Source organism: Camarhynchus parvulus, chromosome 13, assembly GCF_901933205.1.
Source record: "Camarhynchus parvulus chromosome 13, STF_HiC, whole genome shotgun sequence".
NCBI classification, from domain to species: domain Eukaryota; kingdom Metazoa; phylum Chordata; class Aves; order Passeriformes; family Thraupidae; genus Camarhynchus; species Camarhynchus parvulus.
Genome location: NC_044583.1, coordinates 16754699 through 16773189, shown reverse-complemented (window position 1 = coordinate 16773189; position 18491 = coordinate 16754699). Strand labels below are relative to the sequence as shown.

Sequence of the window (18491 nt, the reverse complement as noted above, 5' to 3'; positions counted from 1 at the left end):
GGGAGGTGTAGTCTGTCCTGCCACCCTTTAAATTCTTCTCTGGGTGAGAGAGCAGCAGCAAAACCCACCAGGTTTTCCCCATAGGGAGCAGGGAGGAGAAAAAGAAGTCATTTTTCTGCCTCATATTAAATAGATGTCAGCTGCAGAGGGGCAGTCAGAGGAAAAATCTGATTTTACCACAGCTGGGAAGAGGCAACTTTGCCAAGAGGAAAAAAAAATCCTGGAGTGTGTTTTCCACTCCAGTGAGCTGTGCTGCTCTTGGTGCTCAGGAAAGCTGTGAGCAAAGTAAAGTGGAGTTCATGTGGCCAGAGTGGGGATGTGAAACATGTGCAGGGCAGAAAGCATTTGAAGTATATTGAGCTCTCTTTTGCATGAGAGTTTGTGCAAGTTCTCAGCTGGATCACTCTGGAGTTCTCCAGCTGCCTTGGAGCAGACTTTGGGGGGAAGAAGGCAGAGGCACCTCTCAGATTGATTCATGCCCCTCCATAAATATTGCTGCCTTTTAAAATCAGAGGCAGCTCAGGGGGTTTTGACAGAAGGCAATGAAGAAAGGAGCAATGCTCCTTAGGGACCAGGTGGTCAGGATTGATCCCAGGCTGAGCCAAGGTTCAGGGAAAAATGTGACTGACAAGATGTTACAGCCTTATTGACCTCATTAACCTCATTCTCTCTTACAATGCATTCCATGGTTCCTACAGAAAAATCTTCAGTTTCTACCCAAGCTACTTAAGAAGGCAGGAAAGACATTTCATGGTTGGTTTGTTGTTGTTGTTGTTGTTGTTGTTTTTCATTTTCCAAAGTTTTTGTTTCCAAAATCAGTATAACTGCAGGTGAAAGCTTAGAACACACAACACCTACAGAATATTTCTTGCTTAAAAAATGAATAGGATCGTTTCCTATCATAGGGTTTTCTTAGGGTTTATTCCTGAATTATTTTTTAATTTGAATTTTCGAATGCTAGCGCTGTGGAATAAAGTAAGAAATGGCAGAATTTGTAATTCCTTGTGTTTTTCCTCCTGCAGTCGTCGGGATGACATGGAGTCTCTAGGCTATGTATTGATGTACTTTAACAGAACCAGTCTGCCTTGGCAAGGATTAAAGGTAGGTTAGGATGCTTTTCTTTCCCTCCCCCAGCCTTTTAATATTTTTTTTTCATGTTTGGGTAGCATGCTTCTGCCTGCCAGGTGGGTTTATATAATGTTTAGCCTCAGTTGTACAAAGCAGCTTTTCCCAAAGCTTGATATTTATAGACTGTGGATTCTGCCTCTTACGCAGCAGGCAAAATGTGCATTGTTGGACTGTCTTAAAATTTATGCTAAACAATAGCTGACATCATCTTTGCCAGTTATTGTCCTGTTGCAGGCTGAGGCCCCTTTGGGAAATAAAAAATAACATTGTTAGTGGCTTTTTGAATTGCTGGAGAGAGCATGGAAATAATCTCTTGCCTGGCAAGTTCAGCCTCAGTGGTGTTTTCAGTCCAGGTTATGGCACAGCTGAGTAATTATTAACTGCAGCAGGCTTGTTCAGGATTTCCATGTATGGGAGCCAGCTACAAACGTGGCAGACATTTCTTATTTCACTTATTTAGACTCCAGTGATTGGTTTTCATGTTTTAATTGTTTTTCTTTCTTCGTGTGAGAGTTGTGTAATTCCAATGGTGTTGCAGCTGCACAGTTTCTAAAAAGGCAGCAGCTTGTGGGCCACTGGAACTCCTCAGCTGCAAATGAATGTGAAGGGTGCTGAAGCACCAGGCAGCCCTGAATGGGGCACTGAGTGGGAATTAATACAACTTTGGCAAATGTAGCTGCAAGTCTGCTGTGGTTAATGGACAAAAGCAGCAGCTAGAACTACACGAGCTGTGCCATGTGATGGAAGCATTAGACTGCGACAAATGGTATTAAACTCTGGCCAAATCTTAATACCAGATTGACCTTCATTCTCTTTGCAATAAGTGTGTGGGACTTGGAGATTTCACATAAAATACTTATGGTTGACCAAAGGATTTTTGTCATTTCTTTTTTTTTGCTGCTGTCCTTGTTAATCCAGTGTTGCACAATATCTCTTATATTGTGACCTACATGTTCCACAGGCTGCAACAAAGAAGCAAAAGTATGAAAAGATTAGTGAAAAGAAAATGTCCACTCCTGTTGAGGTTTTGTGTAAGGTAAGAGTTTCCAAATGATGTCATACTGTGAAATGGAAATTCTTTTCTTGTTTGGTGTGTTGTTTGTTGGTTTTTTCCCCCTAAACTTGAGCCAATAAATTAAATAGCCTCACATGGCATTTGCTGCTGAATAATTCTGCTTTGGCAGGCACTGGGTGCCTTGTGTTTGGCCACCCAGCAGGACTGGGAATGTGTGTACAGAGCAGCATTTGCTGCTGCTCCTTGGCAAAGTTCATGCCACCATCATTCAGGTCTGGCTGACTGTTGGCTGTGCAAGCTCCCAGCTCTCTTAGGTGAGGCTTGTTTAGTTCTTCAACGTTTACAGTGCAGGTTTGACATCAGAAGTAAATAAGTAACCAAGGTGGAGTTGTCTGGCTCGCCCACAGCCACTTTGTGCCTCTCCAGGAGGGTTCATATTGTCTGCCCTTATTCAAGGAGTGGCTGTAGTGGAATTGGATGCAAGTGATCTTTGTTTTTCCGAGGCTTTCCTTTGAGTCCTGATTCCTCTTGCACTGTGGCATCTGAGTGCTTCTTAACAAAGATCCTTGAGAGCACAGCAGGGCCTGTGCCCCTCAGACAGCAGGACCAAGGATTGCACTTTCTAGTCATGCACATCTCTATCCCCAGAGTCTGACAGCATCTCCCAAGCCATTGAACTGGTCATGGAATGGTTTGGGTTGGAAGGGACCTTAAAAATCATCCAGTTCCAACTCCCTACTGGGGACAGGGACACCCTCCACTAGTCTGGGTTGCTCAGAGCTCCATCCAGTGTGGCCTTGAACTTCCAGGGATGTTACACCCTGTGTGTTTTTACAACACTGTTCTGTGTGCTATTGCCTATTACAGGCAGGCTTTAATACAGCATTCAATGTTTAAAAATGTAAAGCAGAAAAATTTTTGAAAGAGGTTTTCATAATTTAAGTTTTCACACTTAATATTTACTAACTGACCTTGTCTCTACAGTGGAAACAAGAGTGAATCTCTTAGCAGATAATTATCATTATTTTAGAGACTTAGTTAATAAGAACAAGGTTTAATTAGGATGAACAGTGTGCTTTATAAATAAGTTAAATGTTGAAGGTTCTGGTAGCAGAGAGTTATGATTGCAAACCACCCATGAGGTAACAGTTCTGGGGAAGGAATGTGTACCTGAGCAAACCCACATGCTGAACTACAGAACACATCAACAACAAGGGGCAAAGTGGAATTAATTCATGCATCTTCAACCAGTTTTCCTCTGCTGTTAGAGACAGATGTACATCATTTTGCCTTTGGTAGGAGGTTTTTGCTGCGAGCCATGGCTTGATTAACACTGTTGATTTCCAGGGGTTCCCTGCAGAATTTGCCATGTACCTGAACTACTGTCGTGGCCTGCGCTTTGAAGAGGCACCAGATTACATGTACCTGAGGCAATTATTCCGTATTCTTTTCAGGTCAGTCTCCAAGTGGAAAAGTACAGAAACTTCTCAGGGATCCAGTTGGGAACTGCTCTGTGGGACTGGCACTGCAGAGAGCAGCTCCTGTGTGTGTGGTGTAGGGAGTTCTTCTGGGACTCCCTTTCATTTCAGAGCTTCAAAAGCTGTTTAAAGGACCTGAAAATTATTGTTCAATATTAAACATAAAGGGAAAAGATTCTCTTGTTTTTGCATTGTGTGATGTGACCAGAGGGTTGAGCCCATGCTTCAAGTTCTGTTGCAAGTACCATAAGAAATTGACCCCTTGGTAGAAGTCTTTGAAGCTTTTAATGTTTGGAAATCGGTGCTGAGCCCAGCAGTGGTTCCCAGGAGAGAAATTTCAGTGGAGAAGAATAGTGCTGCTTCATTGAGCTCATTAGAGCAACTGGAACATAAACTCCACCTTGTGCAGTGAACAGCACCTGTCAAAAGAAGGGCTGGTACTGATCTCTTGAGTCTCCCCCCAGGTTTCTAGAATCCAAAGAATTCCTATTCAATGATGTACAATACTGCAGTCTTTCCTTGAAATTATATCTATATTAAAAAAAAAAAAAAAAGCTCAGAAGCTCAGTGCAGACGGTGAGTGAGCTGGGCTGGGAGGAAGTGCTGCTTCCACAAGTGCAGACCTTTGTGTAAGCAATGAGTAAACGCTGCTGGCTGGCATTTGGGCTTGCTGCAAGAATCCCTTTAAGTTAGTAATACTTAGCATTTCTATACCATTCATAATCTCTAAAGCAGCTTAGAGAAGGAGCTATCCCCTAGTTGTGGGATTTCAGGCAGGGCTTGGTGTTGGCTCGGATGTGTTACAGCAGAACATTTCCCTCTCTTGCAGGACCTTGAACCACCAGTATGACTACACATTCGACTGGACAATGTTAAAGCAGAAAGCAGCACAGCAGGCAGCCTCTTCCAGTGGGCAGGGGCAGCAGGCCCAAACCCCCACAGGCAAGCAAACTGACAAATCCAAGAGTAACATGAAAGGTTAGTAGCCAAGAACCAAGTGACGTTACAGGAAAAACAAAAATTCCACGAATTTGGACAACGGTGGCAATTCCAAGTGTTAGATCAAGGAGGTGGTTTAAAAACTACATTTGGCTCTTAAATTCAAAAGCAAAACCAAAAGACGTCCTTGGAGAATTTGACTACTAACTTTATACCAAAATGTCCTTGTTATTCATATCATTTCTTCTGGGGATGTTGGGTCATTTTTAACCACTGCATCTTTTGCTCCCGCATTAACCACTTTCCAAAAACAAGAAACTGACTTGGTGTTGGGAATGTGACATTTTTATTTATTTTGATTTATATGTATACATATATATGTCCTTATATATGTATAAATATATAATGCAATCCAAAATCCTAGACCTAACACTTTTTAAGGGATATTTCTCATTGACTAGGCAAGGATCTAGAGACTTTGGGTTCTGCTCTGTGGCAGCTGGTACAGTGCTGTGGGTTTGCTTCTGTTCTGTATGCCTCAAACACTGGGAACAGAAAATTGTGACTGCTCTGGCTTTCTCCAGTGGGTTTACATTGAGACATTTGGTCCAGAATTCAAGGAAGGGACCAGTGAGCTCAAAATGCCTTGTCTAAATCAAGCAGTAACCCCAAACTGCTGTGGATTGCCAACTCACAATTTTCTGAAGTATCTGGGTGCTCTGGGGTGGGGCTTCAGTTTTCCTGATGATTTTTTGATGTTTCTAGGTTATGGTTTCAAAGGGAAATGTTGTGACATGTTCAAATGTAATTGTGTAATAACTGAAAACTGAGTTCTGAAAAGATACATCAATTTTTTTCCCCACATGGTCTAGAAGCTTTTAAAATACTTTTTTTTTTTTTAATGATACAAATGTGCTGGTGTGAGTCTGGTAAGTCCCTAGGATGAAACTGCCACATCTGTGAGCCAGGAATTGCCATGAAACCAATTCCTGCAGCTGAGCTGTGGATAAAATTGAAACTAATGAGGCTATGCGACTGAGAATAGAGAAGCAAGGTTTAAATTCTGTACTGAGGCATTGCTGCTCTTCAGTACCTCTTGTCTGTCATTTTTATGTGTATAAAATTACATACTTGCTAGCATGACAATCCTGGAAATCAAAGAAATGCAGAAGTGTTTACAATAAACTTAAACATTGTTCTTCACATAGTGTGGGAGCATTCAAACCTTACCAGGTGTCTTTAGTCAAAATAGCTATCAAAAACCCACATTTTGCTCAGAATAAATGAAGTATTAAAACACCTGCTGCTTTTCCCAAGATTGAAGTGGTTCTTGAAAAAAAAAATTTAAAATTCAGAGATGCCATTAAGTGTCAGATTTTTGGCATAGAGCGGCTGGATCTGACAGGCTGGAAACCAGTTCCTGCAGCTGCAACACCAGTAGCAGACTGGGTGATTAAGCACCTGGGCTTGGATTGCTTCCTGAAATAAAGAAACTCTGACTGAAGTTCAGAACCCAGCCCAATTTGGGGTGTGGATGAGTTGACTGTTCCAGCTGGAGAAGATAATTTGAGCAAAAATGCGCATTCCTCACAACAGCTCATGCTCAAAGTGAGGCCTTGGCAGGAGGTGATGATCTGTAAGTGGAACCTGCCCTGAAAATCAGGTTGTGAGCTGGTGAAACACAGTTTGGCTGAAGTGTTCTGGGGTTTAACGTGCTGCTCTCCTGCCTCAGACAGTCTCTGCCCAAGTGCTGTGTGTGAAGAAAGAAAAGGTCATTAAAGTGATTATCGGCCTGCACCTTGACGTGATGCTTCAGTGCCAGAGAGCAGAGCTGGGCTCGATGAGCAGGGAAGCTTTGCCATGGAGCCTCAGACCATTTCTGTTCACTGATTTACCTTCCTTATCACACTGTCCTTTGGGAGAGACCCCTTGCTACAGCTGAGATGAATTGCTTGGGGTTTCAGCCCAATTTCATTGGGTTTTTGGGGGAATGACTCTCCCCTCCCCACCACCAAGAAAGGCTTGTGACCTTTGGGTCGATCAAGCTGTAATGTCAGCAGAGCATTAAAGCAGTGCTTGGCAAACATTCTGAAGACTTCAGAGGCTTCATCTCTTCAGCAAAGTAGAGATTTCCAGAGTCCTAAAATCCTACATGTCTTTTTGTGGGGAATTCTGCCTGTTAATGAAGATTTTTTTTGAACCCAGCTAAGCTGAAGGAGGAGGCAGTGTGGCTTGGATGCTCTGTCACATTGGAGAGGATGAAATACCTGGTTATTTTTTCTGGAGTTCAGTTAAATTCTTTTGTAGTTGCTGTAGCAAAGCCTGTGTGGAAGTGGCTTAAAAGGCTTCCTGATATCAAATGTTACCCCTCTGGTAACCCTATCCATTGAACAGGAGTCCTGCAAATAGCAATGTACAGGTGCAGTTATTTGTAAAGTGCTGTTGGAGATTTGCATCTGGGCAGGGTGGGCCAGGGAAGAACAGACTCAGATTGTTTGGCCAGTGTGCTCATTTACAGATATTCCTGATTTCCTTAACTCAGATCCATGTTAAATCATCAATGAATCCTAGAGTTTATCCAGGCTAAATATTCTGCTTGGTTCCAGAATAACCTGCTCTGTCCATGGCCTTTTTTCTCTTCAGTTTTTTTCCCCTGCCCCTCTCTGGAACTGTGTGCAATGTCTTTTGTAACAGCCAGATCAGCTGGTTTGGAACTTGGAGAGGTGAACTGTTCCAGCAGACAGAGCTCTGCTGACTCGGGGAACTTGGGCTGCCTCTCTTTTGCCAGAGCAGCAGTTGTTCAGGTGTGATTTGTAACTGTGCTTACACTCAGCTTCCCTCAGTCATAAAAGTGACTCAAGCAGTCAATCTGCAGGATAAAGTCTACCAGGTCCATTTGGAAGAGGTGTTTTTAACTCCTGGCAGTGGAGATTCTGCGAGGCTGGCAGCAGGTCCATTAATATTTGCTGGATGCCTGTGCTGGTGGCAGGATTGCTCAGAACAGACTGAGACTTCCCTGCTTGAGAATTAGAATTACTGACACCTGAATCCTTCTCACTTGCTTGTCTGGAGAAATGGAGAATACACAAAGTCTGAGCATTTCACACTGAGGAGGGTTTTAGGGAATTACACTGCAGTTGCTGCTCCCTTGTCAATCACATCTTCAGCCATGGTAATAATAAAGCAGTTTGAGGATCCCTCATGTAGCACAGAGATTTTCAGAGCTTTGGGTAACACCTCAGAGGGACAGGAGCGATGATTTGGCCCTGTATGGAGTGAAGATCTTTGGAAGAGATACCACCATGGACTCTCCAGCACGTTCCTCATGCCAGCAGTGCTCTGTGTGCTCTATCTCCATCTCACCTGACTGCTGTGGTTGGGCTGTGTCTTTACAGGACTTTGAAGGGACATTTTGAGTTGAATCCAGTTCCCTGTTGCTCTCTGTAGCTGGACATTCTCCTGCCCACATTACCTTGGGTTTGAGGAGCTCTAATAGCAGCAGAGCGTTTGGTAGGATGTCTTTTGTCCTCAGGTCCAGGCTCCCATTTCTTGTGAAATACTCAGACTTCTGAAGCAATGAGTTGATCTATTTCTTTCCACACTCTTCTTTGTTGACTTTGTTTTGGCTGCTTTGATGGAGAAAGTGGTTCAAAAGATGAATCAGTGTTCTCTGCTGAACACACTGAATGGAAAAACAGCATAATTTTTGGTTGTGTACATCGAGTAAGGATTAGGGAACTCAGGAGTCCCTGGGCTTTCTGTGGGAACTTGCACTCAAGTGGGAATGGCTGTCTTGATTCTGGTGCAGCATTTTTTTTTAATATGACCAGTGCTGGATAAAGAGAATTGTCCCTCAGTGCATCAACACTACATTTGAAACAAGTTATTGACCCTCTTTGAAATGACCTGTAGCCAGTTCTGGAAGAGTTAAAGCCATTTCTGGGTGCTCTCCAGATACATTTTGGACAGAATGTCAGACTAGTAAGACTTGTTTGCACTTGCTTCTCTCTGGATGACAGCACAAGCTATAGCTGAGGTCAGCTCTGTCTGTATTTCACTGAGAAGAGATTTCTGTTGCGAAAGCTCCGAGCTGTTGCTGTGATGAACTCACCCATGGGCAGAACCATCCTGTCTGGAGAGCATCCAGAGCGGAAACTCGCTTGGCAAGGCCATCTTTGGTTGAGGCTGTGAAGCACAGCCCTGCCACCTGAGTCACCAGAGAGGAGCACAGAGGGAGGACTGGCTTAGCCTGCAGTAACTGGTTCTTGGAGATCTGTGTGTGTTCCTGTACTCTCCCTATCCCCCAGTGTCATTTGGAATTCTGAACATGAAAAGAATTGCTGTGTGTGCAGCACCTCCCCTGCCATGTGAGTCAGCCCTTGTCCTTCCCAAGGCTGAGGTGTGCTGCTTGCCCCGTGGCTGTCCCAGGTGCTGCCTTGTTGTGGGTGCTGCTGTGGCTTTGTGGTGCCAGCAGTTGCTGTAAGGTGGGTGAGTGATGCCCTGGCTGGCCGTGTGCCACTGCCTGTGCCACTGCCTGTGCCACTGCCTGTGCCACTGCCTGTGCCACTGCCGTACTGCGGCTCTGGAGAGCACCCTGCAGTCAGATGACAGCTTGACATTCAGGGATATAAACATGAGCCACTGCAGACGAGTAGAAAACAATCCTATGAAATTACATCCTGTTTCCTAGTGGCAATAACACAGCTTGTTTTCAAACTGCTGGGCTGAATTCCTGCTGGAGGAATGTGGCATCCAGCTGGTGCTTTCAGCCTGTTTCCAGTGCAGCAGGAGGTGAGAGTGAAAGGTGTGTGAGCTCCAGAGCTGTGGCAAGTGCTGGTTACCTTTGGAAATGGACACCAGGAACTCTGCAATTCCCAGATGGAGCAGCATTTTCCCCTTTGAATGACCATAACTGCTGTTCAGTTTTCCTCCTGTGAATGCTGTTGCTCATTTCCATCCCGTATCAGTAAGTTTGCCCTTGTGTTTATCTTGCAGGTTTCTGAGCATGACGAGGATGGGACAAAGCAGAGCAGATCGGAGCAGGACTTGTCACTCCCCAAATCCTAGAAATTTTAGTTGATACACTTGCCAGTGGCTGTGGGCAACCATTTCCTTGGTGTAAAGAACTTAATATCAGTATAAACTGGCTCTGGGCAGTGTCAGTGATGCTGCACTTTGAGTTGTAGCAGCTGTAATTGTGAATATTACTGAGATAGTGAAACATGGTGTCCAGTTTTCTATTGCATTTTTTTCAAGTGGAAAAGTTAACTAATGGTTGACACACAAGTGGAGAAAATTGTGCATATGCCAATTTTTGTTACCTTTTTACTTTGAACTACACTGCTTATGAGATCTCATTGTTTTGGAAGAATGGCATGAACAGTCTTCGGCAACAGTTGTGATAATTGTAAATGCTCACAATTGTGCACTCTTTTCTGGTTATTCCTCCCTGGGTTTTGAAAGTTGTACACTTAAAACATTCTTAAAGTTGTTGGCTTCTATGTGCAACATACCAAGCCAGCTGACATGGTAGTAACCAAAGATTCCAGTTTTTAAGCATATGAAAGACTCTGCCTGCTTACCTGTGCTAGAAATAACAGCATCTAAAGTGAAGACTTAAGAGAAACTTAGCGACTACTAGATAATCTTTAGGACTCTGCATTAACTCTATAATGTTCTTGGTATAAAAGGAAAAACAGCATATTTGTCACGAAATTTAGTTAACATCTTACAACTGAACCTGTATGTAAGTTGCTTAGATAAATGTAATCACTGTAAACATCTATATGATCTGGGATTTTGTTTTTATTTTGAAGCGGGAGCTTTTTTGTTTACAAGTTCATTAAAAACTAAAAACTGTTTCTGTAAGGAAATGAGATTTTTTTAATTTGCCTTGTTAATTCAGTTTAAGAAATTTACATTACCCTGTTTTTAAACCAAGTTTAAGGCCATTTGTTAAGCAAAAGAAGTCATATTTCTTTCTAAATCATTTTAGATTTAGTGTTGTAACTCTTCCTCATTTTGTTTTTAAATAAATTTTGTATTTTTTCCTTGAGGGGGAAGGGGCAGTCTTGCATTTTTATAACCTGTTGTTTGAGACCAGCCCTCCATAATAAGATTGGAATTTTTTAAAATGAAATGGCATCTTTTGCAGACCCAGGATTGGCAGCCTCCGAGCATTGCCATGTCCTGCCTCGGCTGGACTGACTTGTGATTGCTGCTTTGGAGAAGAAAATTGGAATGGTTTGAAAAAATTTGGATGGTTTGAAACCAAGGCATTTTCTTTCAAGTTCTTGTGAAGTGGATATGACCAGATTTCCTCTTGTTCTTGGGGGCAGCCTTGCACCATGCAGAGTTCACATTGGTTACTGCCCCAGGCTGTCTTCCTTCTCACTCCTATTCTAGCCCAGCTGAAAGAAAGAAATACTTTTATTGCTGGTAATTCTTTAACAGTGTAATTTATTCCTTTATAGCATGTCAGAATAAATTAAAAAAAAATGTCTGAAAATGCTGCCAGATGCCTATTGTGTAAATGTTGTCTGTATGTTTGCTTTTTAGACAGTTTTCATGCATGGAGCAGAGTTCCTGCTCACAGTTCTTCTTTTTTACTGTTGGAAAAGATCTTTCTTTCCTTTTGAAAACCATTTCTTCAGGATCATAAGACACTGTGCACTCCTGGAATGGTGATGATGTGGATCAAGGCTCCCCTGTACTCTGTCCAAGAAGGATCTGCCCTGAGTTGTTAAGCTTTGGGTGGAGAACACTGTGTGCTAATAATAACAAATAATAAACGCTGGGATAGATAATCAGGGAGGCTGCTGGGCTGCAGAGATAGCAGAGCACACAGCAGGCTCTGCTGCCTGCCAGGTGCAAGAAGAAATGGAGCTCGTTCTCCTGGCCAGGATGGTTTTCCAAACTCCTGAGTCTTGCCCCATCCAAATAAGGATGGTTTTCAAGCAATGCCTCCTATGAAAACCAGTCTGTTTGTAAGAACTGGTATCTAGAGCACTGTGAGATGTCCTTATCCCTGATTTCTGCTGTCTAGGCAACGTGTCTGACAACACACGTTGGCAGGAGGGGAAGAAGCATCAATGAAATGCCTTCTTGGCAGCTGTCCTTGGAGAGGCTGCTCGGAATTGTTGTGGCATCGCTTTTCATGCTTTGACATGAGATACTTGCTGAAAAGTTGGAGAAAACAATTTGGTTTCAGGAGAATAAATTATTTTCTTTGCCCGTTAAATTTGCTCGTGACTTTGAGGGGGGAGTTGGAAACAGAGCTGCTGCTGCTGAGCTCTGCAAGGGAGAGTAAATACATTTAGGGTGTCAAAATGCATTGGTTTGTAGTTTGGGGAGGGCTGTGGAGGAGCCTGGAGCTCTGTCAGCCTTGCAGACGTGTGGGAACAGAATTTGTTTCTGGGCCAAGTGTTTCGCATCAACAGCCTGTGCCAGATGTGCTGGGCAGGGCATGAGATGCCCACCTTCCTTAAACAGGCACCCAACACCCGTTTGCTGTGTGTTCTCCTTGGTTTGTAACAAAGATTTCGGCCTGAAGGATTAAAACTCTGGATCCTGACTTCTGCTTGCACCTCTGCAGAGGTTTTGTGTGGAGAGAGATTCACCTGCCAAGGCCAAACTTCTGCAAGCAGCCCCAGGCCCTTGACAAGGAATCATCGTTTGGACAAGAGGCTGTAAAGCTCAAGATCTGCAGCCTCGTGCTCGCTGGAAAGTGCCAGAATTCGGGTAATGACATTAGGCTGTGACAACAGCTCCTTAGTCACCTCCCTAAGCTGCGTCCAGGGTTCCAAAGCAATTTATTAACCTCCTTAGAAGGACTCTGAGAGGCTTCCTAAGGCCACCTTCTAAAGGATTGCTTAATTGGGAGCACGGAGTGCTCATGTGCAGTGTACTGCTTCATTATTTTTAACCTATTTAAGCCATTCCTTGTTAGAAGCAGTTGAGAGCCTTTTTCTCTTCTCCTGTAAAGGCTCTGAAGAGAGACAGCTCTGGCTCCCAGTTACTGCCAGTGTCACTCTTGGCTGCTGCTCTGCGTGGTGTTGGTAACAAGTGACAAACACAACCCCTGGCTGTGTTAAAAACACTTGATGTGTCTGCTGGGCCTGGAGCCTGTCCAGCATGTGCCACACTTTTTATTTTATTTTTATTTTTTTTCTCCCTGATTTCTGTGTCTCTGGGGGTTATTTTTCAAGCTCAAGCGTTGCCTTGCTGTTGCAGTGTTGTGCCTGTTCTCTCTTGGCTTTTTCAGGTGTTTTTTGTTGGGAACCTGTCCCTGCTTTGTGCTGGGGTTTTCCTGAGCTGAGGTGCTTCAGTCCAGCCCCACTGCCCTCCCAGGAGCTTGGCCTGGCTGCCTCCCTGCAGTCCCTCCTCCCATGTGGAATTTTTCTGCCATCCCAAGTTGACTTTTTGCACGAGGCTTTAATTTCTCTTGACAGCGTTCTCCAATTTAGAAGATTTGTTGCTTAGCCAGCTCCATCAGCCCCATCTGCTCCTGCCTTAATTGCAGTGAAATCATCATGATTTCATATCAGCTTGATGTCATGGACACGTCCAGGCTGCGGGCAGGAGGGAAGTGGGCAGGAGGAGGAGCTGTCCCTGCACCGATGCTCTGCAAGGATGACACGGAGGAAATGCCTTCCCTCCTAATCGGGCCCGAGTGGAAGGACCGAGTCCCTGGCTGTTCTCGTGTGGAAATGGCTCTTTAATGTGATCCTGGTTAGCTAGGGCTCAGCAGGAACGGGAAGGGTGGGAGGAATCGAGACTGCCTCGTGCTGGGGCACAGCTGCTCTAATGAACCTTCCAAACACACCCAGCCCTGTCCCTCTCTGTCAACTCACTGAGCAGTACTAAAGGTGTAAAATCCATTCCTCTGAGATGCTAATGTGACTTTTTACAGGATGTGAGATGTTCTTGGATGTCACTGTGGGTAGTGCTGGATTTTGGGAGCTGGAAATCAGCAGGAGCCAGGGAATATTCTCACAGCAGACTCGAGTTGTTTGGGTTTGCAGGTATTTGTGACCATAAATTACTGGAGGTTGATGTAGCTCCTTTCTCAGGGGTTTTGGTATGAGGGACTGAATGGAAGTACCTGAGCACACTCAGCCCTTCCCATTCTGCCTTTTGTTTTTTGTAAACACAGCGGATAAACTGCATTTCTTTCCCCCTCTGAGTTTGTCTTTTGGCTGGAGGAGAAGCTCTTCCAGAGCTGTGTGTGCACCACTCATGTCCCAGGAGCTCCAAGGCTCTGCTGCTCCCCGTCCCCACCCCTGGAATGCCACCGAGCCTTGGGCTGTTTTGCAGGTGGCAGACTTTGAACTTCTTTTGAATGGAAGCAATTGGAGCTGCTGGGGAGCCCTGGAAGGAGTGAGCATGTTGTCCTACAGGGTGGACTGGCTTGTGAGCTTCCCTGCTGCTCTCAGAGTGTGCATGATAAATTCATGCTTCACTTTACAGGCCTGTAAATGCCCAGGGCAGGAGCCTGACTTGGCAAAATCCTGTGCCCGGCAAGGTGGGGCAGGGAATTGGTGTGACTCAGCTTGGTGGGACTGCATGAGGCACCAGGGCAGGGGCACGAGGAGCAGATCCTCCTGTCCCTTCCTCATGGCTCAGGTGAGTCCCTCGTATTCTGTGGCCAGAGCAGTGCACTGGGACTTGTCCCAATGAGACCATGAGTTTAACTGGGAATCTCCAGGGCTGGGCCCTGGGCAGAGCTTGCCCTGATGTGTCTGGATCTCCTGAGCTGCTGCACTTCCTCCTCCTGGGGCTTTAACTGCTGCTCAGCCCTGTGGATGGATTAAAGACTCTTGACTCACCCATCTCTGGTGACTGCAAGGATTTCACAAATCCAAGTGGGCACAGTGGGGTCCAGGACCAGCCTGGGGCTGGCAGCTGCCTCTGCTTGAGCAGCCAGACCAGGCTGGGTGGCCTCTGCTGATGGCATCTGCCCCATCCTCATCTGCTGGGAGCCCAGATGGGGCACAGAGGAGCAGGGATTGTTCTCCTGCCTGGGCAGCTGCAGGCAGGCAGTGGGGGAGGAGAGCAGAGAGGTAAAGCCAGAAACTGGTGCAAGTCCTTTGAGCTGAGAAAAACCACTTAGGCAGCAAATAGAATCACTCTCATGTGCCGACAGCTTCCCCCAGGCACAGCCCTGCCTCGTGCTGAGCTCTGCCTTCCTCCTCCTCCTCCTCCTCCTCCTCTCAGGCTGGAGTTGGGCCAGGGCTGTTTGTGCCACTGGGTCGGGGCAGAGCCTGTGAGCAGCTCCAGGGGGGTGGGCACGGTGGGTGGGGGTGGTAATGCCCCTTCAGGGGTGGCATTCCTGGTGCCACCAAAGCCTTGGGGAGCTCCTGCTCCATGGAGGAGCAGGCAGAGCCAGAAATCCCTGCTGGCACACCCTGGGAGCGCCTGCCTTCCTTCCCAGGCCCTTTTCTTTGGGGGTAGGAAAGGTGAGGAGCAGCTGTGGCCATTTGCTTTCCAAGGAAGGTGAGGAACAGGTTGTGGCCATTCTTTCCCTCCCAAACCCCCTTTCTTTGGGCAGGAAAGGTGAGGAACAGGCTGTGGCCATTCCCGCCCTGGGCTGCCCAGGAGGTGTTTGTTTGCTGCTGTTTTTTATGGGCTGTTTGTCCTGGGGAGCTGGGGACGAGCTGCCAACCCTGCCAGAGCTGCATCCCTGGGAAGGTGGAGCTGTGCTGACGCCGTTCCCAGCTGGCCTGAAGCTGCTCACAAATCCCATAAACTGATTATGGGTGTTAAGTCCCTGCTCAGTGACCTTTCTCCCTCTCACTGACAGCTTTTAACATGGTGCCCCTCCCCGAGGTGCTGGCAGGGGCTTGGGGACAGCAAGGTGGGTACGAGGCTGCCTCGCGTGCCAGCCCTGCCAGCACCTCCCAGGAGATGCAGCCCGGCCTTGGCAGCCTGATGCTGATGGGAAGTGATTTGTTTTTGCTTCCCAGCATGCAAACAGCTCCTGGGGTCCGAGCTGGCTCTGCTCAGCCTTGCCCAGTGAAAAGCTGCTGGCGGGGGGTGCCAGCCAGCTGTGCCCACTGCTGTGGTGCCTCCCAAAATCCCAGCTGCTGGCAGGGCAGGGCAGGGCAGGGCAGGGCAGGCAGGATGCCGGGGTGGCTCTGAGGGGTGGGATGATGCCCCTGGGCACACTGGCTCAGCTGTGGCTGGCTGCTCCCAGCAGGAGCTGATCCTGTGGGCCAGGGAGAACCTGGGCATCCCTGAGGCACGGGGTGTGTGCCCACGTGTGTGCATGTGGGTGCATGTGTGTTTCCATGTGTTTTTCCCTGTGTTTCCATGTGTTTCCATGTGTTTCCATGTGTATTTCCATGTGTTTCCATGTATTTCCATGAGTCCCTATGTTTCCCTGCATATGCCTGTATTTCCCTGTATTTCCCTGTGTTTCCATGTGTTTCCATGTGTTTCCATGTGTTTCCCTGTGTTTCCATGTGTTTCCATGCGTGTCCATGTGTTTATGGCCATCCCTGTATGTCCATGTATTTCCATGTATTTCCATATGTGTCCATGTGTGTCCATGTGTATTTCCATGTATTTCCATGTATTTCCATGTGTTTCCATGTATTTCTATGTGTGTCCATGTGTGTCCATGTGTGTCCCTGTGTGTCCCTGTGTATGCCTGTGTTTCCATGTTTTCCCTGTATATGCCTGCATTTCCATGTGTTTCCCTGTGTTTCCATGTGTTTCCATGCGTGTGCATGTGTTTATGGCCATCCCTGTATGTCCATGTATATTTCCATGTATTTCCATATGTGTCCATGTATGTCCATGTGTATTTCCATGTATTTCCATGTGTTTCCATGTATTTCCATGTATTTCCATGTGTTTCCATGCATTTCCCTGTGTTTATGGCCTTCCCAGGGTGGGGAGAAGGGGGAGGAAGCCCCATCCCAGTGCCAGGATCCTGCAGCATCCCCGCGCCTCTCAAACACCCCGTGCCTGCAGCTCCCTTCTACCCCCTAGGAAGAAGTGTACATGCAGGATATTTCAAGTGTAAATGCAGGATATTTGATATTTGAGCAAGCAGGGCACAAAACCCCTGTTTGGCTGCTCCTCAGCCTCTTCCCAGGCCTGCCTGTGAGTATTTGGCGTGTGTGGGGAGCACTGGGACTGCCACCCCAGCCCTGGCAGGTTCTGGGACAGGAGAGCAGCTCTGGGAGCAATCCTGCTCTGGAAATAACCTCCCAGCTGCTGGTGTTTGTTAAGTGGCCGAGCTGAGCCCCTGCAGGAATGTGAGATGTGAGGCACTCCTGGGTCAGTGTCCAAGGGCAGCTCTGTGGGACAATCCCAAATGCCAGGATACACTTTCCAGGAAAGAAGTGTTTGTGCCCAAATCCCAAATATCTGGAAGGGCAGGGCAGCCTCCTCTGCGGCTCTGTGGCTGCTTTTATTTTGGATGTGGTAACAGAGCTGGGGTTGGAGTCCTGCTGGGAGCCTTTCTGGGAGCTGAGGGCTGGCCCAGCCCCACAGCAGCTGTGCCACAGCTCTCAGCTGCCTGGAGCCACTGCTGGGCACTGGGGCTGTGCCCTGCCCTGGGCACGGGGGCTGTGCCCTGCCCTGGGCACTGCATCTGCCCTGGAGAGGGTTCAGAGGTGCTGGCAAAGCCCTGAGCTCAGTCCCAGCCGCTCCCTGCTCCTCCTGCCCTGCCCAGCTCCTCTCCTTGGTGTGGGGGAGCAGCAGGGAGCCCCCAGTGTGGGGACACTGCTGTGGAGGTGGCACTGGGGCTGGTGGCAGCTCTGCCTGCTGCCAGCCTGCAGGGCATGGGGAAGCTGGGGACAGCTCACCTTAACCCTGCAGCTGTGTGCCAGCAGCTCTGGGAAAAGCCCTGGTTGTGCTAAACCTCAGCTGGATGAGCTCAGGTGATCACAAAGCACCTCGAGGTCACCCTGGGCCCGTGACAGCCCCTGGAGCCCAGGACAGCTGCTCCGGGACTGTCAGAGCTTTTTACCCCCTGAAAAAGCTTCTCTGCAGGGCTTTGAGTGCAGAGGGGTTTGGAGGGGCAGCTGTGCCAGGCTGGGGAGGTGCTGGAGCTGCTGAAGGAGCCAGGAGGGCTCTGGCAGCACTGGCAGAGCGTGGCAGGGGCAGGCAGGGCTGGCATCTCCTGGGGTGTGCCAGCTGAGCTGGGAGCCTGCCTGCTCCACCTGGGAGTGCAGTTTGGGGTGCAGGCAAGTGCCTGTGGTGCTCAGCTTTAGGTGAAGTGCTGGAAGTGTTTCTCATGTGTATTTCCCTGTGTTTATGGCCTTCCCTGTGTGTCCATGTGTGTCCCTGTGTGTCCATGTGTATTTCCATGTGTTTCCCTGTATTTCCCTGTGTTTATGGCCTTCCCTGTGTGTCCATGTGTGTCCCTGTGTATTTCCCTGTGTGTCCATGTGTATTTCCATGTGTGTTCATGTGTCGCCATGTATTTCCATGTGTTTCCCTGTGTTTATGGCCTTCCCTGTGTGTCTGTGTATATTTCCATGTGTGTCCCTGTGTGTCCCTGTGTATTTCCATGTGTGTCCATGTATTTCCCTGTATTCCCTGTGTTTATGGGAAATACAGGGAAATACATAGAAACACACGTCTGGGTAGCCCAGCTCAGCCCGGCTGCCCTGCCCAGCCCAGCCAGCCCCACAAACAGCAACAGGGAGGGCCCGAGCTGCTCCTTGCTGCAGCTGCCATCACCAGGGGTGTGATAAACGCCCAGCGGCTCGTCTGCCTCTGCCCGATAGCCCGAGGGGCCGCTGGTGGAGAGCTGAGCTGTGAGGAACGTTTGAGGGAGCTGGGGCTGTTCAGCCTGGAGAAGAGGAGGCTCAGAGTGACCTTATCACTCCCTACAAGTCCCTGCAGGGAGGCTGCAGACAGGTGGGGTTGGTCTGACAGAACCAGAGGACACAGTCTGCAGCTACGGCAGGGAAGGG

General features: G+C 47.4%; 1 protein-coding gene across 5 annotated transcripts in view; it reads left to right on the top strand.

Moving 5' to 3' along the window:
• Window positions 1–11071, top strand: part of CSNK1A1 (casein kinase 1 alpha 1) — a 32256-nt gene extending 21185 nt beyond the window's left edge. For 2 of the 5 annotated variants that reach the window (XM_030957106.1, XM_030957104.1), the window contains 5 exons: window positions 1023–1101; window positions 2090–2164; window positions 3491–3597; window positions 4451–4563; window positions 9556–11071. In XM_030957106.1, the coding sequence (XP_030812966.1) occupies window positions 1023–1101; window positions 2090–2164; window positions 3491–3597; window positions 4451–4563; window positions 9556–9563 (382 nt within the window). In that variant the 3' untranslated portion in view covers window positions 9564–11071. Of the gene's footprint in view, window positions 1–1022; window positions 1102–2089; window positions 2165–3490; window positions 3598–4450; window positions 4605–9555 lie in introns of those variants that run through there. The other 3 variants (XM_030957105.1, XM_030957102.1, XM_030957103.1) reach the window with 2 other exon arrangements.
• The last annotated feature ends 7420 nt before the right edge of the window (window positions 11072–18491 follow it).